Here is a 23,452-nt window from a genome sequence, read left to right on the forward strand (position 1 = left end):
CCCCCCCTTTTTTTTCCTTTTTAGGGCCACACCAGAGGCATATGGAAGTTCCCAGGCTAGGGGTTGAATTGGAGCTGCAGCTATGCCACAGCCACAGCAACGCCAGACCTGAGCCGAGTCTGCAACCTACACCACAGCTCACGGCGGCAATGGATCTTTAACCCACTGAGTGGGCCCAGGGATGGAACCTGCATCCTCATGGATACCAGTCGGGTTTGTTACCCTTGAGCCACGATGGGAACTACTGCTGAGAGATTTCTAAGGAAGGATCCTGATGTTAGGGTGCAAGGTTCTACATATATCCAATATATTTCTGGGGTGCTGAGAGCCATTCTCTTCCCCACTCCCTGAGGAGGTGTAGACTTTTCATTGTGTCTGAATATTAATAGGTATTTTCTGCAAAATGTACAGGTAGGTGTGTTAACTTTTCCGTAGACTTGAATCATTAGAGGGAAAAGCACTAAGTTTGGGGAGGTGCACTGATGTCATTTGGTCTTATTCTGTGTAATTTTAACCACTGCATAACAATCCCATTAATTCCCACAAGAAAAACTGGAAATCTAGCTCTCACACAAATTAGCTCTGTGACCTTGGACAAGTTCCCTGACCTTCTATGGCTCAGTCTTCTTGTCTGAGTAATCAATAGGCAACACAGATGGACCACTAATCTATAGGCTTGTGTAAGTATTAAAGGAGATAACCTGGAAGCTCATAGGTGCTCAGCAAATGATGGTTAACCCAAATGAGTTTTATCCTGCCATCAGTTTTCCAATGAGTTTCATTGTACGAGGGCATAAAACACATGAGATTGTTTTTGTTGTTACCTGTATGGAACACAGGGTATGGTTACTGAGGTATAGTTGAATATGTGGCCCCGGACATATTCAGTTTAGGAAGGAGCGGGTCATTGTTCCAACAGAAAGGCTGTTAGATTTTAGCAGATGACATCCTTTTCCCCATGGGGTTATAATGCACTTTGTTTTTGTGGAGCTAAACTCAAGAGTCTGACATGCCTTAGAGGCCTACTCTGTTTATACTGGAAAGACACAAAGCCAAAAGCCATATAAAACTGTATAAATGAACGGAACAATCCAGAAGCCTTGGGGGTGTAATCGGGACTAAAAAAGGAGTAAGAAGACTCCAAAACAGGTTGAGAAATGAACAGTCTTTTTTCCCTGCCAAGTTGTTATTTTTAGCAATTACATTCAAAAATTTGAGAGCTTGTTACTCACCAATCATGAAAATAATTTTACACTTCCTCAACTCCTCCATGAAACCTTTAAAATAAGAATAACTGAAATTACTTGCAAGAAATATTGACTTGAAACTCTGGTTGTACACTGTATAGCATACAGTAATATATAAAATATATATAATATATAGTACAGATAGCACAGAGATGAAACAAAAATCATGAAGGTGGTGAGTGAGAACTGGATTTGGGGAAACACTGCTTGAAGCCAAAGGAATGATCAGGAATTTTTGGCAAAGTTCAAGATTTTGTAGAGCTTGTGGAACCCTAAAAGGTTTCCAGTGGTTGGAGTTCCCGTCGTGGCTCAGTGGTTAACGAATCCGACTAGGAACCATGAGGATGCGATTTGATCCCTGGCCTCGATCAGTGGGTTAAGGATCCGATGTTGCCGTAAGCTGTGGTGTAGGTTGCAGACACAGCTTGGATCCCGAGTTGCTGTGGCTCTGTTGTAGGCCGGTGGCAACAGCTCCGATTAGACCCCTAGTCTGGGAACCTCTATGCGCTGCAGGAGCGGCCCAAGAAATGGCAAAAAGACAAAAAAAAAAAAAAAAAAAAAGAAAGATTTCCAGTGGTTATGTGGTGTAGCAGATTGTCATGAGGTGGTGGGTTTATATACACAATACTACCTTTTTTTAAGGAATCCACTGTTAGCTAAGTGAAAGGCCCAACTCACCAGAGAAAGAGAGGGCAAGAAAGGGAGGTGGGGGGAGCCTGAAGAATTGAGTTGGGGAGAGAGGAGACAGGGGAGAAAGAGCTGGAAAGAGAGAAAAGATGTGAATTTGGGGGTCTTGGAACCACTTGATTTTCATGCTAAAGGAAAAATGTAAAAAATATTATTCTTTTAAATCAAATAGCTGCTTCAATTTCTTTACAGAGCAGCCTATGATGACTGGAAAAATCTGATGTTACCTGAGATTTCTAATAAAGGCAGAGCATGTTGATGCTTTTAACATGTGGGACTAAATAATCATCTCACGTTCTTCAGACTTTTAGTTTACTTTTATGAGGCTGGGCAACTTTTAATCTATTTGCAACCTATGAAGGTGGTTGTGGTTATTATTATTGTTATTATTATTATTATTATTAGCATGGTTGTATCTTATTCCAGTTAAAAAAAATAGTTATATTTGTTTGTTTTTTTGGTTGTGCCTGTGGCATGCAAAAGTTTCAGGGCCTGGGACTGAAGCTGAGCCACAGTGGTGAGAACATCAAATCCTTAACTGCTAGGCCACCAGGGAACTCCCAAAATAGTTATTTTAAAAAACTTAAAATACAATGTGATTATTACAAATTGTATTTATATAAAGCTTTTAATGACGTGGGAACAAGCTTATGTTATAACAGGCAAAAAATTTTGGAGATAATGTTTGTATATATACATGTATTCTCACCTATGTAAAAATTGGTATTTAGACAGTACACTGGAATAAAATAAACCATAATGTTAACCATAATTATTTAGGGGTCATAAGGCCTTAGGTGGCTCTTATTTTCTACCTTAAAAATTTTCCACATAAATGTGTGTTAATTTTACAACCAGAAAAACAAGGAAACTTTATTTGACAATCAATCAATCCCTTTCCAGTTGGGACCGAGTTGATTATTTGCAATTGGTTCATGGTTATGTGCCTTTTCCCCATGAATCACTGTGATGTCATTTGGTCTCTGCGATTTTCACAGACTACTATCTCCGCTATCATCAAATGACACTTTATCTACCACCTCATGCTCATGGATCAGCGCAGGATTAGAGCGGGGGTTATTAGGAAGCCAACTCACTTACTTGTATTTGCTCCCAGTCAATGTAAACTCATTTCCATGGGCCATAATTATAACAACATTTATTGAGAGTGGAAATGGTAGAAGGTATTTTTCCTAGGCAATCATGAACCTTATCTTTTGTGGACAAACTCAAATTCACCTAAGTTTAATTTATTTTCAGTTCCATATGTAGCTAACTACGGTTGGATTTTTTTTTTTTTTCATTTTGGCCAGACTTTTAACATGACAAAATGATCAAAGACGTTTAATTTGGCTGTTTCTTAGGTTGCATCTCAATGGCACACTGCAAAATAGCAACCGCTCTGCAGGAAAAAGACTTTCGTGTTCCAATAAAATATGAAGAATGTTGAATTAAAGTTAGCCAGCTCTCTTTACGGAAGGACACGTGGAAGGCTTACTGTGCTATTATACATGTGAACCTTCCAAAGGGGATTGACTGTTGTGTTTCCCAAATATATTTGCCAGAGCATCCTCTTTTCACTGAGCATCTCAGGGATAATGTTCCCTGGGCAGTGAGGAAAGGCACTTTTTGGTAAGCCATCCCTTTGGTTCTTTACATGGACCAAGAGGGGAGAGATCAAAGATTTCTGATTTTGTTTTGTTTCTTTTCTTTTCTTTTTTTTTTAGGGCCATATATGGCATACAGAAGTTCCCAGGCAAGGGATGGAATCAGAGCTGTAGCTGCCAGACCACACCACAGCCAAAGCAATGCCAGATCCCAGCCACATATGCGACCTACACCACAGCTCATAGCAATGCTGGATCCTTAACCCACTGAGCAAGGGCAGGGACCGAACCCACATCCTCGTGGATATTAGTTGGGTTTTTAACCCGCTGAGACACAAGTCCTAATCACGTTCACTGCCTGAGGGAAAAGTCCACACTGTTGGTAATTTATTATCGCTTAGTTGGTGTTTAATAAAAAAGATAGGTTCAGAGCTACTCGAATGGCACCTTTGGTCTCATCGGGAAGGGAAACTCACCTTCCATGGTGTCCTCTCCAAACACAGGTAACTGGTCATCACCCTGTTTATAAAAAAATCAAAATATTAGATGATAACACTAACAGGTTTTGTGCTAAGTTTCTTGCCAACATTAACATTCTCAACCTTCCAAACAACTCTGTGAAGGAAGGACGATCATTACCCACCTTTTGCAGAGGAAATCATACTGAGTTGGAGAAGTTAGTTGCCCAAGGTCACCTAGTAGTGAGGGACAAAGCCCAGATGTAAACCTGGGCTGTCCATCCCCCGAGTTCTCGCTCTTTGTAACTAGTACAATATTCTGTCTTTTTTCTTGGTGCATTAACTGTGGTCAGAAAAGCTCCCGTAAAAGCAGACAAAACCCTTCAGGACTTGAAGCTCCCTGGTAGGTGCAGTCATAGTTGTTTTACAAATGACTTCACGATTTAAAGCTGAACTAGGCAAACCATTGGGAAAGGGCCAGTCAATGTTTTCAGCATTGCGAGCTGTATGGTCTCAGTTGCAACTATTTAACCCCTGGCCATAGTTTGCCAAGCCCTGAACAAAAGCATGAAACAAAGGCAGTTGGAATGACCAGCTTTCATTGATGCCTGCTTTTGAAATGTTCGTTTATTTATTTATTTATTTATCAAAGAGCTGCTCCATTTTCCTTACAGAAGAACCCATGGTGATTGGGAAAAACTCCAGAAAGAAAATTTGTAAAAAGGCATTGGTAAGATTTCTCATTCCCACCTATGTCTCAGTCCATCCCATTTTCTTACTTCCTTATCCCTTATAAGTAACCACTCATAGAAGTTTTTGTTAGGGAGTTCCTGCTGTGGCTAAATGGGATCGGCAGTGTCTTGGGAGCACTGGGACACAGGTTCGATCCCCAGCCCGGCATAGTGGGTTAAGGATGTGGCATTGCCATAGCTGCAGCTTGGGGTTGCAACTACATCTCAGATCTGATCTGTGGCCTGGGAACTGTATGTGCCTTGAGGCAGCCAAAAAAAAAAAAAAAAAAAAAGCAAAAGAAGTTTTTTGTTGGTATCTTCCCAGATACACAAAAACTGACTTCCAGATATCTAGGGGTACACCCGAATATAAATACATAATCATATTACCTCCATTACACAGAAGCAAACATATTACACATGCATATGTGTTTATAACATATATACTAATTATGATAATACTGTTTTCCTTTCTACTTTTTCACTTATAAGTATCTCCTTGAGAATTTTCTGTATCATATTCTTGATATTTTTGGTTGGGTAGTATTCTATTGCATGGAAGGTGCCACAGTTATTGTTTTTAACTAGTCCTTTACTGATGAACCACTGAGTTGTCTGAAATCTTGGATTACTTTTGAAAAAGGAGCACAGTGAATAAACTCATACAAATGTCATTTCATACATGCATACCTGTAGGATAAACATGTATGAATATTTATAATTTTGATTGATTGTTTCCCCCAAAACTGCTCTCCCTAGAGGTTGTGTTGTTCTTCGGGGGCTGCTCCTGATTACTCCAGCTTCTTGCCTCTAATTCACTTTGATGAAGGAGGCAGTTCAATGAGGTTGCCTGGCTGCATTAATGCTCCCTTTATGTAAACCGCCATAAAAGTACTTTGTTTGAAAACAGAGCCTTGCCATCCTTTTTTAGAACATATGCCTTCAGGGCAATGATCCTGCTGGTCTTCTTAGACATGTCTGTGTATTCAGAGCTATTCCAGGTAGAGAAGAGTTTTTAACAGAGTGGTCATTCAGGGACACAGTAACACTTATTAACGCCTTTCCATGAATAGAAAAAATGTCCATTATTCCTCAGTGAGCCTCCACACTACTTCCCTTATTGAAATCATTGGATTTTGCAGCTGGGAGCATGGGGATCATGTAATGTGACTTAATCATCCCCCTCTCCCATTTTAAAGATGAGGAAATTGATGGTTAGAGACGTCACGTGAGGGGCCCGCGGCCATGTCCTCCTGTCCTTAGTGAGGTCAGGATTGGGATGAGAATCGCATCTCCTACCACACAGCAGGGCTCCCAGAGATTTAGTCCCATCGGATCTGTTAGTGTCCTGCTGCTCACCTGGCCAGTGCATCCATCCCTAGCTCCTGCTAAGAGCACACAGGAGTCTAGTCCCTCCCTCCAGCTGGGACGGCTCTGGTATAAGCTGCTCCTCATTGGTCCTTGAGGGATCAAGCTGATGCTAATATCCAACTGGGACCACATCCTCACTCAACTTCAACCCCTGCTCTCCCCTGCATCTCTCCTTGTCTCCTAAGAACCCTCCCTAACAACAGACTTGAGAAGAATCACCATCTCCGACTCTGCTTCTAGGGAAGCCCACCTCAGACATGGACCTATTTGGAGCAATGAACATGTTCTCCTAAGATGTAGCTACATAGAAAGAGGCTCAATAGCTTTTGCTGGAAAAGATCTGTTGACTCAGACTCTGCTTATCGCTTGTTGTCAACGGAAAAAAAAAAACAAAAACGCACAACCTAAAGGTTTATTTATTTATTTAATTGTCTTTTTGCCTTTTCTAGGGCCGCTCCCGCGGCATATGGAGGTTCCCAGGCTAGGGGTCGAATCAAAGCTGTGAATGCTGGCCTATACCACAGCCACAGCAACTCGGGATCCAAGCCGTGTCTGCAACCTACACCACAGCTCACGGCAACGCCGGATCCTTAACCCACTGAGCAAGGCCAGGGATGGAACCCACAACCTCATGGTTCCTAGTCGGATTCGCTAACCACTGAGCCACGACAGGAACTCTGAGAATTATGTTTTATTTGCACTTAAGCCCTGGACGAGGCATCTCAGAGAACTCTGAGAGACTGTTTTCAAAGGGGAGAAGCCAGGACATATGGGAGTTTTTGCAACAAAGACCAGGTAGTCGGACTATCAAAAGATTACTGTTGATTAAAGAAAACCAGATGTCTCAAGTTAAGGAATTTAGTGATCTTCTATGCATGGGAAGATGCAAAAGTCAGGGTTCATTGAAACCATTCCTTTGATTTGTGCTTCAGCTCTCTGGGGCCAGCATCCTGTGCTTTTGCATCCTCAGGGTGCACTGTCAGGGGTGGGGTGGAGGCACTGCAGCGGGTGACTCCCATATGGCAGGCGTCCTGTTTCAGTTCCCTGGGGGCTCATTGTTGGGGCGGGCTGCAATGTGCTGGCTTGATGGCTGCAACATTCTTTGTTTACTGATATGGCAGGCCATGTTTTTTTCATTGACACTGTCAAACAACTATTGAATATATTCAGGTAAGAGGAAACCACTGAGCCCTTTCCCTCGGTTTTTAATATTATTATTGAATTATCACACTTACACTCACCTTATAGGCCAAACTGTATCAGATCTTTCTATCATGTCTTGGGAGTTTCATCAGGGTTACTCCAAATTAATAAAACAATGTACCAGCTTATAAAAGGGCCTATCTGACCTTTATTTGGCTTCTGGAAACTGACCTGTTTTTACCCATGGGTCTTATTCACTCTCTTCAATTCGATTTGCCTAAATGCCTCAAATGGTCCCCAGCTTTATGGCCATGAACACATTGATAGTGAACAGGTTTTTGGAGCATAGATGCAATCGTCAAATCTCTCTACCAAGAATGTGGTACATAACACTCACTGACATGAAAGCCCAGGTGAATGGGATGTTTGATTGGAGGGTATTACTTTCCAGTGATGCTCAATAAACTTCACTATCACAACATCAACCATTTTTTTTTTTCTTTTTTCTTTTTAGGGCTGCACCTTTGGCATATGGAAGTTCCCAGGCTAGGGGCTGAACTGGAGCCACAGCTGCTGGCCTACACTACCGCCATAGCAGCACAGGATCCACGCCACGTCTGTGACCTATACCATGGCTCAAGACAACGCCAGATCCCCAACCCACTGAGTGAGGCCAGGGATCGAACCTGCATCCTCATGGATACTAGTCGGATTTGTTTCCACTTTACCAGAACAGGAACTCCCCAACGTGAATCTTTTAAAGATAACATTTACCTGACCTCTTAAGCACTCTCTCTCTCTCTCTCTCTCACACACACACACACACACACACACACACACACACACACACACACGATGAAATGGCTAGTGAAAGGCAAAAACTTCTGGTTTTGGTGAGAAGATGCCACATAGCCTCTGGAGGCCCTGAATCTTGTCTCTTTTTAAGAGCTAAGTGTATTCTGCATAAAAGACATTCATTTCAGACTATCCATTATATAAGGTGCAAAATGTTATATAGGTTCCTTGGTGTTTATGTCTGGTTACACTGCAGTGGCATCTTCAATGAACTGCTCTTTGAGAAAACACAACCCATTAACTACCAAGCTCCACCCTGGATACCTGTGGGGGCCTCAGGGGGTTACTGCCTTTTACCTTGTTACTGCTCCATCCTGTCAGCTCTGAATGTGTGTTTAGACTCTGTGGGTACAATGAGACACAGAAGAGTTTCTACAGTGTTAAACCAGGCTTTGGGAGCATGAAGCAGGATACCGAATTTGAACAAACTGACAGAGAGAGTGCACAAATACAGACACAGATTTGTGCCATTCATGACTCATTAGTATGGAGCCAAGACACAGCCTGAATGCCGTGGTTAATGCTGCAGCAAAACCACTATCCACACCCCCCAAATAAAGCCAGCGCAAGGCGCTCCATCTTTTTGTGCTGGATATTTGATATGTTGGTACCTGATGGAGAGAAAGCCAGGTCTTATTGAAGAGACACATTAGAACCTCAGGATAGGATTGATGGTTGATGGGGAAGCTGGATTTGGACTACACATTTGTTTTGGTCTCTAACATCCATTCCCCAGTCAAGCCAGAGCCCTAAGGGAAACAAAAGAACCTGCATTCGACTTTACTTCCTGGAGTAGATAGATAGGCAAGAAACGGCTTTCGAAGGCTGGATTCTGGTATCTCAGAAGAGCAGCTAATTGGCGTGTATCTGTATTTCCTTTTGGATTGGAGCTCCTATCATCAGAACCCTGAGAAACAGATGTTTTGTCACTTCCAATCTCTTACATCATCACATTTTCAGTGGGCAAGATCACAATAGACCAGCATAGCTTCACAGAGGGTTCACCAATCATGAGGAATTATGCTCGTCTACCTGCTTTGATGGCGGCATTAGCGTGTGTGCCTGGTTATGAGACTAGTGGCATTGTCACAAGCAGATCATGTCGTACTATGAAGCTGACCCTTAAATAATGCTTTACAGTTCTGGAAGTATTTCTGCAGGTAAGACCTCACTGGATCCTTGCTGCAAAACCTGTGAATAAGAATGATGTGACTAAGGTTCTGTGGAGCCACGGGATGGGGATGCACCTGGGCTTCCACTGCTACCCAGAGCTGGGCTGAGGACTGACCTCAGGGTCCTCATGTTTCCTCATTAGCATCTTCTTAACTGCTAGCAGAGGTGGGACATGGAGTCACATACTCTTCCTGCTCCTCCTTAAGTGGATAGAGTTGTTTTTTTTTTTTTTTTTTTTTTAGGTCTGAACCTGTGGCATATGAAAGTTCCCAGACTAGGAGTCAAATCAGAGCTGCAAGGCAGGATCTGAGCCGTGTCTGTGACCTACACCACAGCTCATGGCAAGGCTGGACCCTTAACCCACTGAGAGAGGCCAGGGATTGAACCCGCATCCTCATGAATCATAGTCAGGTTAGCTGCTGCTGAGCCACCACAGGAACTCATGATAGTGTTGATTTTTAACAATCCTTTTGGGGCCGCAAAACACAAACTCTCCTGTGAGCTGGGAGAGAGAAGTAGTAGGTCATTTTTGGAGTGTTTTCCAAGTTCTTGTTTGTATTCAACAGTGTGTGTGTTTCCTGGCATAAAAAATGTGTGGAGCTTCAAAGCGGGATTATGAAAAAGAGGCTTTATAGAACAATAACATGTCATGGTGAAGTTTAATTTTGTGCCCTAAAATTTACAAGCGCTGCAAAGAAAAGACTATTTTTTTTCCTCTGCAAATTCAAACAAACAACAAACAAAAAAGGATTTTGAAGAGATTCCAAATTCAAACAAACAAAAAAGGATTTCAAAGAGATTCTGAGACAATGTGAGTAACAGTCTTTTCTAACTTTTCCTTACTCCAACTAGTACTAAGCAGATAATCCAAATTCTGGGAGAAGTAGGAACCATGAACTGCTACTGGCATAAGAGGATTTTCTGGGTTTCTAATTTAAATTGGCTTAATGACACTCTCTCTAATTATAAGAAGCAAGAGCAGGGAAGTAAGGCTGTGGTTGAGGCACCAAATGTCCTGTAGTTCTCAGAAAGGTTCATCTTCATTAAGAACCAGAATCTTGGAGTTCCTGTCATGGCGCAGTGCTTAATGAATCCGACTAGGAACCATGAGGTTTCGGGTTCGATCCCTGGCCTTGCTCAGTGGGTTGAGGATCCAGCATTGCCATGAGCTGGGGTGTAGGTTGCAGATGCGGCTCAGATCCCATGTTGCTGTGGCTCTGGTGTAGGCTGGTGGCTATGGCTTGGATTAGATCTCTAGCCTGGGAATATGCCACAGGATCGGCCCTAGAAAAGGCAAAAAGACAAAAAAACAAAAAACAAAAAACAAAACAAAACCAGAATCTTAACAGGAAAACATAACAGTTAAAAAAAAAAAAAAAAAAACCCAACAACTAAAATAGTACCATTTCCCCATTTTGTATCCTGAAAATGAGATTTTTGGATTCTTTTCCTTCTTCTTTTTTTTGGCCATGCCCATGGCATGTGGGAATTTCTGAGCCAGGGATTGAACCTGCACCACAGCAGTGACCTGAGCTGCTGCAGTCACAATGCCTGATCTTCAACCTGCAGAGCCACAAGGGAACTCTGGATTCTTTTTTCTTTTGCTTCCTCAAGATCAAAAATAGCAAAACATTTCACGTAAACAAGTTTTAAAGTGAGCAGTGATAATGTGTGAAAAGAGAATGTGTACATGTATGTGTAACTGGGTCACCATGCGTACAGCAGGAAAAAAAATCGTATTGGGGAAATAACTATTAAAAATAATAAAAAACAACCCCCCCCAAAAAAATATAAATTCACACAAACTGAAAAAAAAAAGTGAGCAGTTATTGGAAGTGCTATTTAGGTAGCAGTTAAGAGTGTTTTCGATATGTGTGGTCTCATCTGATCCTCTGGAAAATACTAGGAAGTTGATGGGTTTGCTCTTTCCCATTCTTCAGATGGGGAAACTCAGGCTTGGAAAGCTTATGTGCCGTATGCAAGATGCCCCAACCAGTGCAGTTTCCTGATTCCCAAGCTCGTGTTCTCCTTCACCCAAACTGCATCTGGGGCATATGGAAGTTCCCAGGATAGGGGTTGAATCGGAGCTACAGTTGCCCGTCTACACCACAGCCATATCCGAGCTGTGGGTCTACAACCTACACCACAGCTCACGGCAACGCTGGATCCTTAACCCACTGAGTGAGGCCAGGGATTGAACCTGCATCCTCATGGACATTATGTTGGGTTCCTAACCAGCTGAACCACCACAGGATCTCCCCAAATTCCTGTTCTAACATCTCTCCTGCTGCCCCCGAAGGAGTGTGATGACCCGTCCATGTGTCACATGCAGGACAGCGTGTAGTGAGCGACCTCACGGCACAAGGGCGGTGAACTCTCACGGCATCACATGAGATGAAGGTGGGTTTAGTTCTTAAAAGACGGACTAAAGCTGGATCCTGCTCATCAAATGATTTGCAAGTCAAACTCAAGTTTTGCTGGTAAAACTGTGAATGAAGTTCTGAAATTCCTTGGCTCTTCAGCAGGAGAACACTGGAAAATGGAACCACAGCTACATTGCATCAGCAGGAAGAAGGGAGACTGGTCCTTGAGAAATACTTTGAGTATTTACAGTTCTTTTCTAAAGCATGTTTTCATTTAAAGTAATGGGCAATTTGAAAAAAAAGTATGGGAAGGGGTATGTAATTTAGTTACACTCAAGAATTTATTTTACAGCAAGTTCCATTTCTCTTTCACTGAAGTCTACACAATTAGAGGTCTGCTTGCTGTGGAAGTACTCGTATAATTGAGTAAACAGGGAGGAAAAAAATATAGGGGATGCTCGGCTAGCCTTTTCCCCATCTTATTAAATTGCAGGTTCTCTACATGAACTGCTTTAAACAGTGGTTTACAGATCTAGTTCTCAAGGGGGAATGGTATTTTTCCTCTTTTACATGTAAACTGAAATGTTGATGTCTCTAATAAGAAATTTTCAAGAAGGAAGTTTTCCCCTGATGTTTTCCTATAAATTCCTATTCTCAGCCTCACCAAAATATGTCCAACTCAACTCATTGTTGGAAGACCATGGAGGAAACACTTGGGCCTTGGCTTCCTCTGTCAGATGTGGCCCGAGGGCTTTGCTGGGGCCAAGTTCTCATTCTGATTTCACCTCCTTTAAAGTGGATAAGGCTTGGAGTTCCCATCGTGGCCCAGTGGTTAACGAATCCGACTAGGAACCATGAGGTTGCGGGTTGGATCCCTGGCCTTGCTCATTGGATTAAGGATCTGGTATTGCCGTGAACTGAGGTGTAGGTCGCAGATGCAGCTCAGATCTGGCGTTGCTGTGACTGTGGCATGGGCCGGCGGCTATAGCTCTGATTAGACCCCTCGCCTGGGAACCTCCATATGCCATAGGGAGCGGCCCTAGAAATGGCAAAAAGACAAAAAAAAAAAAAAAAAAAAAAAAAAAGTGAACAAGGCTCTAAGTCGCATCTGCTCAGAGTCTTACCGAGAAGAGTTATTTGGCCTTTACTACTTCGGTTTTCTGACTTTTTATAAAAAAGAAGTAAAAAGGTATGAGGATACATACCTTCTGAGATAATCTCAGCAACGTGAAAAATCAAGCTAATTATTAGAAGAAAACACACGCTATGTGTGTCCATGTGTTTTTCAGGGAGAAAAATATTGCCCAGAGTCATCATCCTACCATCTTTCTTTTTTTTTTTTTAAAGAATGAATTTTTCTATTAAAGTACAGTTGATTTACAATGTTGTACCAATTTCTGCTGTATAGCAAAGTGACTCAATCCTACATTTATACAGCTTCCTTTTCTCACATTATCTTCCATCATGGTCTTTTCCAAGAGATTGGATATAGTTCCCTGCGCTTTGCAGTAGGCCCTCATTGCTTACTCATTCGAAATATAATAGTTTGCATCTACTGACCCCCAAACTCCTCATCCATCCCACTCCCTCCCCTTCCCCCTTGGCAACCACAAGTCCACCACCTTTCTTTAATAAGGAAGTAAGGTTAGGAGAAGGCAGGTCTGGATGGGATGAGCATGGGTGTGCCCCCGCTTTCTCGGTGGCCCCAAACATTTGTGCTCATCACTATCACAGATGAGCAGAGACCTTTCCGAAGCCACCCACGCTTCTACAGTCCAGCTCCACTCTTGCCTCTCCTTCTCTCACTTTTGTCATTCTCCAACGTGAATGTTCATGCTCAGTTCCTTGTGGTTTTAGGGGGCAAGGCTGAGTGAGGAGTGGGACAGGGTTGGTTAGTGGTTGTGGAACACAGAGCAAATGGGGGGCTAACGACGACATCCAGGCTGGAGTCAGGAATCAAAGAGGCAGGTTGAAAGAGGTGTTCTTTCCACTAGAAGCAATCACTAGACATGAGAGCATGGGGGTTGAGAGTCTACAAGTCCCAGGTAGGGCTCAGGAGGAGACAGCCTGGAGACACCGCAGGGCAGGTGCTGCCTAAGGCTGCCATGTACAACTTAAAGTTCATGCTGTTTTGCCTAAGCTACATGAGTCTATTAATTTTCCCAGAACTTGACCTCTTTAATCAGGTCTCTGAACCCCTGCTTACTAGGTTTTTGCCCTGCGTGGTGCCTCCCCCTTTGCCCTGAGTTGGTATACATTCTGCCTCTCCTTCCATCTCCCCTCCTTCCCAAGCCTTCCCTGGTCGTGGCTCCATCAGCAAACTCCAGGTGATTCAGTCATTTGGCCCAGAGCATGTGTGAATGGTAATAAGAGCAACAAGAGTGGGTACCATTTTTGAAGCACTAGTTACATGCCAGGCACAGTGAGGAGCATTTAACACAGATGAGCTCATTTAACTATTTCTTATTTAGCTCATGTGTAGGCTTCACATTCACAATAGTCCCCCTGAAGATAGGGGCTGTCTTTTATATTTTTTGTCTTTTTAGGGCCACACCCATGGCATATGGAGGTTCCCAGGCTAGAGGTCGAACTGGAGCTACAGCTGCTGGCCTACACCACAGCCACAGCAACACTGGATCTGAGCTGCATCTGCAACCTACACCACACACAGCTCACGGCCACCCTGGATCCTTAACCCACTGAGCGAGGCCAGGGATCGAACCTGTGTCCTCATGGTCACTAGTCAGATTTGTTTCTGCTGAGCCACGAGAGGAACTCCAGGGGCCTGTCTTTTATCTTTGAGTACCCCCAATGACTGAGAGATGTGCTAAGCAAAAATCTGTAAATGGCAAATACAATAAATCATTTTTTTCCTCCAAAATATGGTAAGAATAGTCATCTAGAAGATATAGAAAGAAGAGCAAAAGTAATGTAAGGAAGAAAGGCCTAAATGTCTAAGATCCACAGCTGTCCAGCTGTGGAAGGGGTGATTTGGAAGGTGGAGTCCCCAGCTCCAGGAGTATCCAAGCAGAGGCAGAATGGCTGTCTGCCAGTGAAGAGCTTCTTAGACCTTGGAAGAAGTTAGACCAGACGCCATCTAAAGTAGCTTCCAATGCTGAGAATCTACTACTGTTCATTCAACTATTTATTGACCTTTGTGGTGGAGAGAATGATAGTCACATCCTAATTCTTGGAACCTGTGAACATGTTCTCTTCCATGGCAAAAGTGACATGGAGATGTGACTACAGGAAGGCTCTTGAGATGGGGAAATCACACTGGATTATCTAGGTGGGCCACAAGGATCCTTATAAGAGAGAGGCAGGAGGGTCGCAACCCGAGAAGATGTGATGGTGCAAGCAGAGGTCAGAGTGATGCCATTGCTGGAAGGGGGCTACAAGCCCAGGAAGGAAGCCCAGGCAAGGAGATGGATTCTTCCTTAGCTCTTCCAAGAGGAATGCTATCTTGTTGGCATCTTGACTTTAGCTCTGTAAACCCATTTTATTTATTTATTTTTTTGCCATTTCTAGGGCTGCTCCCACAGCATACGGAGGTTCCCAGGTGAGGGGTCTAATCGGAGCTGCAGCCACGGGCCCACACCAGACCATAGCAATGCGGGATCCGAGCCACGTCTGCAAACTACACCACAGCTCACGGCAACGCCGGATCCTTCACCCACTGAGCAAGGCCAGGGATCGAACCTGCAACCTCATGGATCCTAGTCGGATTCATTAACCACTGAGCCACGACGGGAACTCCCAGTAAAGCCATTTAAATTTCTGACTTCCAAAACCGTGGGATGACAAACAGGCATTCTTTTTATCCACCACGTTTGTGGCAATTTGTTACAGCAGCAATAGAAAATGAATACAAGCCCCTCCTATATGCTAGGAACTGTGCCAGATGCTGGCAATGTAATAGTGAACAAATAATTCTGACTCACTGAGCATATTAGGTATTGAGTTTTCAATAAAGGTTTACAAATGCTGTTCATTCAGGGAAGTTTTTATTCGAGCAGGATTTTATGGAAGAAGAATGGAGTGACTTCTGGTGGAGGAAGAATGGGAGCAACCAGAGCCCTGACCAGGGCCACCTCTTCTGCCCTCCTCCTTCACACCCTTTGGCAGATACTTTTAGATCCCTACTCAGCTGCCCACCTTCTTTCCTGCAGGCAGAATTGCCTCCCTCTTTAGATGCTGAAAATGCCAGATACTTGTTTTGGTCATAGGCTTGTGACCAAATCTGTTCCAGGAGGATTTGAGAGACTTCAGAGGAAATTTCTGCCCTATCAAGAAGGGAGAGGTTTCTGGATAATGGCCATTCTGACTGGTCTGAGGTGATACCTCATTGTAGTTTTGAGGTGCATTTCTCTAATAATTAGGGATGTTGAGTATCTTTTCATGTGCCTTTTTGCCATCTGTATGTCTTCTTTGGAGAAATGTCTATTTAGATCTTCCGCCCATTTTCTGATTTTTTTTTTTTTTTTGATGCTGAGCTGTATGAACTGTTTGTGTATTTTGGAGATTAATCCCTTGTTGGTTGCATCACTTGCAAATATTTTCTCCCATTCTGAGATGAATGGATAAAGAAGATGTGGGATGTACACACACAATGGAATATTACCCAGCCATAAAAAGGATGAAAAAATGCCATCTGCAACAACATGGAGGGACTTAGAGGTGATCATACTAAGTGAAGTAAGCCAAGCAGAGTAAAACAAATATCATATGATATTGCTTATATGTGGATCTAAAAAAAAATACAAATGAGTTTATATATAAGACAGAAATTGACCCACAGAGAAAACAAACTTATGGTTACCAAAGGGTAATATGTACACACCACAATATATAAAATAGATAAACAATAAGGACTTACTATAAAACCCTGGGAATACACACAATATTTTGTAGTAACCTATAAGGGAAAAGAATCTGAAAAAGAATATATATGCGCACGCGCACACACACACACACACACACACACACACACACACAAACCAGATCACTGTGCTGTACATCTGAAACTAACACAACATTGTGAATCAACTATACTTCAATTAAATAAAAGAGAGAGGAACACACATGGGGTGAATCAACATCACTCACCCATTCTATTTTTGCTAATGGTTGTGTGAGGAAGTGATGTCTGGAGTCACTGCTGCCACCTTGTGACCTTGAAGGGGGGCACTGAGGAGGGCAGATGGGAAGGAGTCCGGCTTTGTGGGACCCCCTGCTGCACCAGCCCTAGGGCCATTTACCCCTGGACTGTGGTTTGAGGAAGAACACAAACCTTTTAAATTGTTTAAGCCAGTTTTATTTATTTATTTTTATTTATTTTTTTGCTTGTAATGGCCACACCTGTGGCACATGGGAGTTCCCAGGCTAGGGGTCGAATCAGAGCTGTAGCTGCTGGCTTACACCACAGCCAAAGCAATGCCAGATCCAAGCTGCGTCGGTGACCTACACCACCGCTGGTGGTGTCACTGGATCCTTAACCCACTGAGCAAGGCCAAGGATCAAACCCGCATCCTCACGGATACTAGCTGGATTCTTAACTCACTGAGCCACACTGGGACCTCCCAGTTTAAGCCAGTTTTAGTTTAGCAAGTGCAAGCAACCTCATTAAATCCTGTTGAATTTATCCACAGTTGTAAAATCCTTTTTTGGGTGAACAATGGTGCCAGTATACAGAATTTCATTTTTTTTTGCCTATACCTGAAGGCAGTTACCACTAATCTAATAAGTTATTAAAATTAAGAATGTTCAGAATCCCAGCTTAAGATCATCATGTCTGTAGAGCTTTTGGAGGACTCTAATTCAGTATTCTAAGAATTTGGCCCCTGTACAGGCCTGGCATGTGCACGTGCTGAAACTGGCAGCTGTGTAAAGATTTTTAATAAGGATGCTTTGTTGCTGCTATTCTTGCTTTTTCACTCTCAATTATGATTCCTTTATCTTCACTATTTTCAATTTAATTTGTTGTGGGTTGTTTACTGAATGCTACCCTGTGTGGTAACACCTCTTTGCACTGACGGTCTTTCGGGACAAGCAAAGATCAGCAAGTTCAAAGGTTCACAGATGAATCTCCAGACTACCCCAGCTACAGAATTTATGTCTCTAAACACCGCAAAATGCTGATGTAATAACACGCCAAAGAGCAGAGTTATTTTTTTTGGGGGAAAAGTGAGAACAGATGAAGTAAGCAAGCAGTGGAGACAATTTCCAAAGAGCATTTTAGTGCATTTTAAACACTGAACTCATGTTCCATTATTTTTATCACATTGGTTATAATAACAATAACTACATTTATTGGGGGTATCATTTAATTTGCTCACCACAGCAGATTACTGAAAAAGGTGCTATCAGCCCCAGTTTACATATTTGAAGCTGTGTTTTATGAATTAAGGATTCATAAGAAGTGCAGACTTCTGAGAATTCCCATCGTGGTGCAGTGGAAATGAGTCCGACTAGGAACCATGAGGTTGTGGGTTCTATCCCTGGCTTCATTCAGTGGGTTAAAGATCCGGCATTGCTGTGAGCTGTGGTTCAGGTCACAGATGTGGTTTGGATCTGGTCTTGCTGTGGCTGTGGTATAGGTTGGTAGCTGTAGCTCTGATTAGACCCCTAGCCTGGGAACCTCCATATGCCAAGAGTGCAGCCCAAAAAAGCAAAAAAAAAAAAAAAAAAAAAAAAAGCAAACTTCTGGAGCTAGAAAGTGTGGTGGTTGGGATTTGAACTCAGGTCTCTCTGATACCTGAGTATGAGAAAAAGAATGTGTATATATCTATATTATCTATCTATCTATCTATCTATCTATCTATCTATCTACCTATCATTTCTCTATCTATCTAGACTGGGTCACTATGCTGTACAGCAGAAATTGGCACTGTATTACACTCCAAATAAAAAAAAGAGAAAATTCAAAATCATGAAGACACATTATGGGGACGGAGTTGTATTTGTATCCAAACAGTATTTTTTTTTTTCCTGGCAAATTAAAAGGCTGCTTTTGAATCACCACATATTGACTAAACTTTCTGTCAAATAATTATATTAAAAATAATTTTTCTCTATGCATGTTTTAATTGAGATGCAACTGACATACAACCTTATAGCAGTTTTAGGTGTATGACACAGTGATTCAGTATTTGCATGTATTTGCAATATGATACCACAATACATTTAGTTAACATTTGTCACCATTAACAGTAGTAAGAACTTTTTTTTTAATGTCTTTTTGCTATTCCTTGGGCCGCTCCCACGGCATATGGAGGTTCCCAGGCTAGAGGTCCAATTGGAGCTGTAGCCACACACAGCAACACAGGATCCGAGCCCGGTCTGCAACCTACACCACAGCTCACGGCAACGCCGGATCGTTAACCCACTGAGCAAGAGCAGGGACCGAACTGGCAACCTCATGGTTCCTAGTCGGATTCGTTAACCACTGCGCCACGCGGGGAACTCCAGAACTTTTAAGATTTACTCTCTTTGGAGTTCCTGTCATGGCTCAGTGGTTAGCGAATCCGACTAGGAACCATGAGGCTGTCGGTTCGATCCCTGGCCTTGCTCAGTGGGTTAAGGATTCAGTGTTGCCGTGGGCTGTGGTGTAGGTTGCAGACATGGCTCGGATCCCACGTTGCTGTGGCTCTGGCGTAGGCTGGCAGCTACAGCTCCGATTAGACCCCTAGCCTGGGAAACTCCATATGCTGTGGGAGCAGCCCCAGAAAAGGCAAAAAGAAAAAAAAAAAACATTTACTATTTTAGCAATTTTCAAATATGCAATATAGTGTTATTAACTATAGTCGCCATGCTGTGTATTATACCCCAAGACTTACTTATTTTATAACTGCAAGTTCTCTGTACCTGTGATGGTTTTTTTTTTCGATTCCACATATGAGGTCATAAGGTAACTGTCTGTTTGGCATATCTGACTCAACACAATGTCCCTAGGATCCAGCCATATTGTTGCAAATGACAAGATTTTCTTTTTTATGTCTGAATACTAGTCCATTGTATATATGTACCTCATTTTTTTTTATCCATTGATCCTACCCTTACATACTGACACCACGAAAACACTTAAAAATTTCCAGGAGTTCCCTTTGTGGCTCACTGGGTTAAGAACCTGACTAGTATCTGTGAGGATTTGGGTTCAGTCCCTGGCCTTGATCAGTGGATTAAAGGATATGGAGTTGCCGTGAGCTGTGGTGTAAGTTGCAGATGTGGCTCGGATTTGACTTTGCTGTGGCTGTGCTGTAGGCTGGCAGCTGCAGCTCCAATTCCACTGCTAGCCTGGGAACTTCCATGTGCCATGAGTGCAGCCCTAAAAAAGCAAGAAAAGCAAGAAAAAAAAATTTCCAGTGTTACGCCGCAAATATATTTGCTTTTTCATTTCTAGCATGTAGTAGGTGGTCAAATGCTGCTATCAGAGAAATGAATCATTTCTTGAGCTCCTCCTGGGCACTATAACTGATGCTTCCACAGATATCACATTATTCTTATGCTCATACCATGGGGTGGGCTTTGTTACCCTTCATTTGTAAGTGAGAAAATTAAGATTCTGAATATTTTGTTTATTCAATTTTATTTGTTTGGTCACACCCATGACATATGGAAGTTCCCAGGCTGGGGATTGAACATGCACCACAGCTGCGGAAACGCCCAGTCCTTAATCCATTGGGAACTTCCAAGGTTCTGGATATTTTATTTTATTTTATCTTTTCCTTTTTTTTAAGGGCTGCACCTGTGGCATATGGAAGTTCCCAGGCTAGGGGGGTCGCATCGGAGCTGCTGGCCTATGCCACAGCCATAGCAATGCCAAAGGTGAGCCACATCTGCAAACTACACTGCAGCTCACGGCAATGCCAGATCCTCAACCCACTGAGAGAGGCCAGGGATCGAAACTACATCCTCATGGATCCTAGCTGGGTTCGTTACTGCTGAGTCACAGTGGGAACATCGTCTCTGAATATTTTAGTTTTTAATTTTATTGCTTTAACCAGAGGGAAAAGGCATATCTGTTGTTCAAAAATAATTGTGATGTTTGTCCTTTTCTGCATCATAGTATACTCTGTGAGGCAACTGTAGCCTCAGATTTTCTCTTTTCTCTGCATTTTTTTTTTTTTAAGGGCTGAAACTGCAGCATATGGAAGTTCCCGGGCTAGGAGTCGAACCCACATCCTCATGGATAGTAGTGGGGTTCTTTACCCGCTGAGCCACAATGAGAACACCTCTTCTCTGCATTCTTGCCCTCTGCAATGTCACCTTGCAGATTCTCTCATTGAGAGGAGAGTCTTTTTTCCACCCCCTGAATTTGCACCAATCTTGTGACGTGCTTCAGCCAACAGAATGAGGAAGACGTGCTAGTGCACCATGTCCGAGGCTAAGCTTTAGGAACCTTCCACGCCTCCACTTTCTCCCTTGCTCTTCCACTTCTGCCATGGGGACAAATCTGGGGTAGCCTACTTGAGGATGGGACATTATGTGGAGCAGAGTTCCATTCATTCCAGGGAGGCTACCCTAGACCAGCAGTGACCGGTTAGAGTTCTGTCAAAGAAATAGAACCAACAGGATGTAACTCGACCTTGGTATCTCCATCGCTATCAGAGATTTACAACAAGGACTTGGCTTCCACAATCGTGGGGACTGGTTAGGCAATTCTGAAATCTAGAGGACAGGCTGGCAGGCTGGAGACTCTAGGGCACAAGGTGACACTGTAGACCATAAGCAAAATTTCCTCTTCCTCAAAAAAAAAAAAAAAAAAAAATTTCCTCTTCCTCAGGGAAACCTCAGTTTTGTTCTTAAGGCTTTTCAACTGATTGGGTGAGGCCCACCTATATTATGGGAATGTAAATTGGTGCAGCCCCTATGGAAAATGGTATAGAAGGCCCTCAAAAAATTGAAAATAGAATTACCATATGATTCCACTTCTAGGCTTTTGAATGAAGGAAATGAGATCATGATCTTGAAAAGGTATCTCCACTCCCATGTTTTTCACAGCACTATTTACAACAGCCAAGACATGGGAACACTCTAAGTCCACTGACAGATGAATGGATAAAGAAAATGTGGTATGTATACAAACAATGGATCGTTATTCGGCCATAAAAAAAGAAATCCAGGAGTTCCCGTTGTGGCTCAGTGGTTAACGAATCTGACTAGGAACCATGAGGTTAAGGGTTCAATCCCTGGCCTTGCTCAGTGGGTTAACGATCCGGCGTTGCCGTGAGCTGTGGTGTAGGTTGCAGACGAGGTTCGGATCCCACGTTGCTGTGGCTCTAGCGTAGGCCAGTGGCTACAGCTCCGATTCGACCCCTAGCCTGGGAACCTCCATATGCTGCGAGAGTGGCCCAAGAAAATGGCAAAAAGACAAAAATAAATAAATTAAAAAATTAAAAAAAAAAGATCTTCTTTAAAAAAAAAAAAGAAAAGAAAAGAAAATCCAGAATTCCCTCTCTGGAGCAGTGGGTTAATGATCTGGCTTGTCTCTGTGGTGTTGCTGGCTCAATCCCCCCCAGACCCCAAACTGGGTTAAGGATCTGGCATTGCTACAGCTGTGGCATAGGTCACAGATGCAGCTTGGATTCGATCCCTTGCCCAGGACCTTCCACATGCCACAGGTATGGCCGAAAAAGTGAAGGAAAAAAAAAAAAAAAAAAGACGGAAATCCTGCCATTTGCAAGAACAGAGATGGATCTTGAGGGCATTAGGCTAAGTGAAATAATCCAGACAGAAAGACAAATATTGTATGATCACACTTACATGTGGAATCTAAAAGCAGTTCCCATCGTGGCTCAGCAGAAACAAATCTGACTAGAATCCATGAGGACGCAGGTTTGATCCCTGGCCTCGGTCAGTAGGTTAAGGATCCGGTGTTACCGTGAGTTGGGCCTGGCAGTGCTGTAGTTGTGGCATAGGCCAGCAGCTGTAGCTCCAATTGGACCCCTAGCCTGGGACCCTCCATATGCTGTGGGTGGGGGCCTAAAACAACCAAAAAAAAAAAACCAAATTCACAGATACGGTACGGAGAACAGACTGGTGGTTGCCAGAGGTGGGGGTTGAGGGGTGGACAAAATGGGTGAAGGTGAAAGTGGTTAAAACGTACAACTTTCCAGTTCTAAGATAACTAAGTCCTAAGGATGTAATACACACCATAGTGAATGTAGTTAACAATACTGTATTCTATCTTTGACAGATGCCAAGAGAGTAGATCTTAAAAGTTATCACAAGAAAAAAATTTGTGATGAATGTTACCTAGGCTTGTCGTGGTGATCATTTTGTAAGATATACCAATATCAAATCATTATGCTGTACACCTAAAAATGGCACAATATTCTATATTAACTATATTGCCAATTTAAAAGAGATTATCTCCTTTACATAAAGCCAACTGATTGCAGATCTTAACCACAGCTACAAAAGATCTTCACAGGCATGGCTGGATTGGTGTTTGAGTATAGCCTGGGGGACTACAGCCTGGCCACGTTAACACATCAAAGTGATCGTCACACTGTGGATGTGTGAGGGAGCCCAGCTGAGCTCAGCTGAGCCGAGCCTTGATCCATGGATCTTCTCAGCCAACCCTACTGTCTCGAGAGAAATAATACATAGATTTTATTTTGAGTTCTGGGCAGTTTCACAGCAGTAATTCACTGCTATCTAGCACCTCTTATTTTGAAATAGTATTTGGAAATCCTTCAGCCCAAGGACTCTGTCCACACTATTTGGGCTCTCTGTCACAATTTCCCCAAGACAATGCAAAAAAAGAGCTAAAAGGTTGGTTTCTAGAGTGACCTAGCTGTGTGCCTCCTGGAATAT

At 42.9% G+C, this 23,452-nt stretch overlaps 1 protein-coding gene across 3 annotated transcripts in view; it reads right to left on the reverse strand.

The window, feature by feature from the left end:
• The window catches only part of AK5 (adenylate kinase 5), a 276,939-nt gene that overhangs the window by 56,510 nt on the left and 196,977 nt on the right, over positions 1–23,452 (reverse strand). For all 3 annotated transcript variants that reach the window (XM_021096460.2, XM_003127921.7, XM_084964661.1), the window contains exons 9-10: positions 4,018–4,060; positions 1,233–1,277 (exon numbers count right to left, since the gene is read on the reverse strand). In XM_021096460.2, coding sequence (XP_020952119.2) covers positions 1,233–1,277; positions 4,018–4,060 — 88 coding nt within the window. The remainder of the gene's footprint in view (positions 1–1,232; positions 1,278–4,017; positions 4,061–23,452) is intronic.

This window comes from Sus scrofa, chromosome 6 (genome assembly GCF_054392235.1).
Source record: "Sus scrofa isolate SSC_HxYL_T2T_F1_AM1 chromosome 6, Sscrofa_HxYL_maternal_Yorkshire_Landrace_v2.0, whole genome shotgun sequence".
Lineage (NCBI taxonomy): Eukaryota > Metazoa > Chordata > Mammalia > Artiodactyla > Suidae > Sus > Sus scrofa.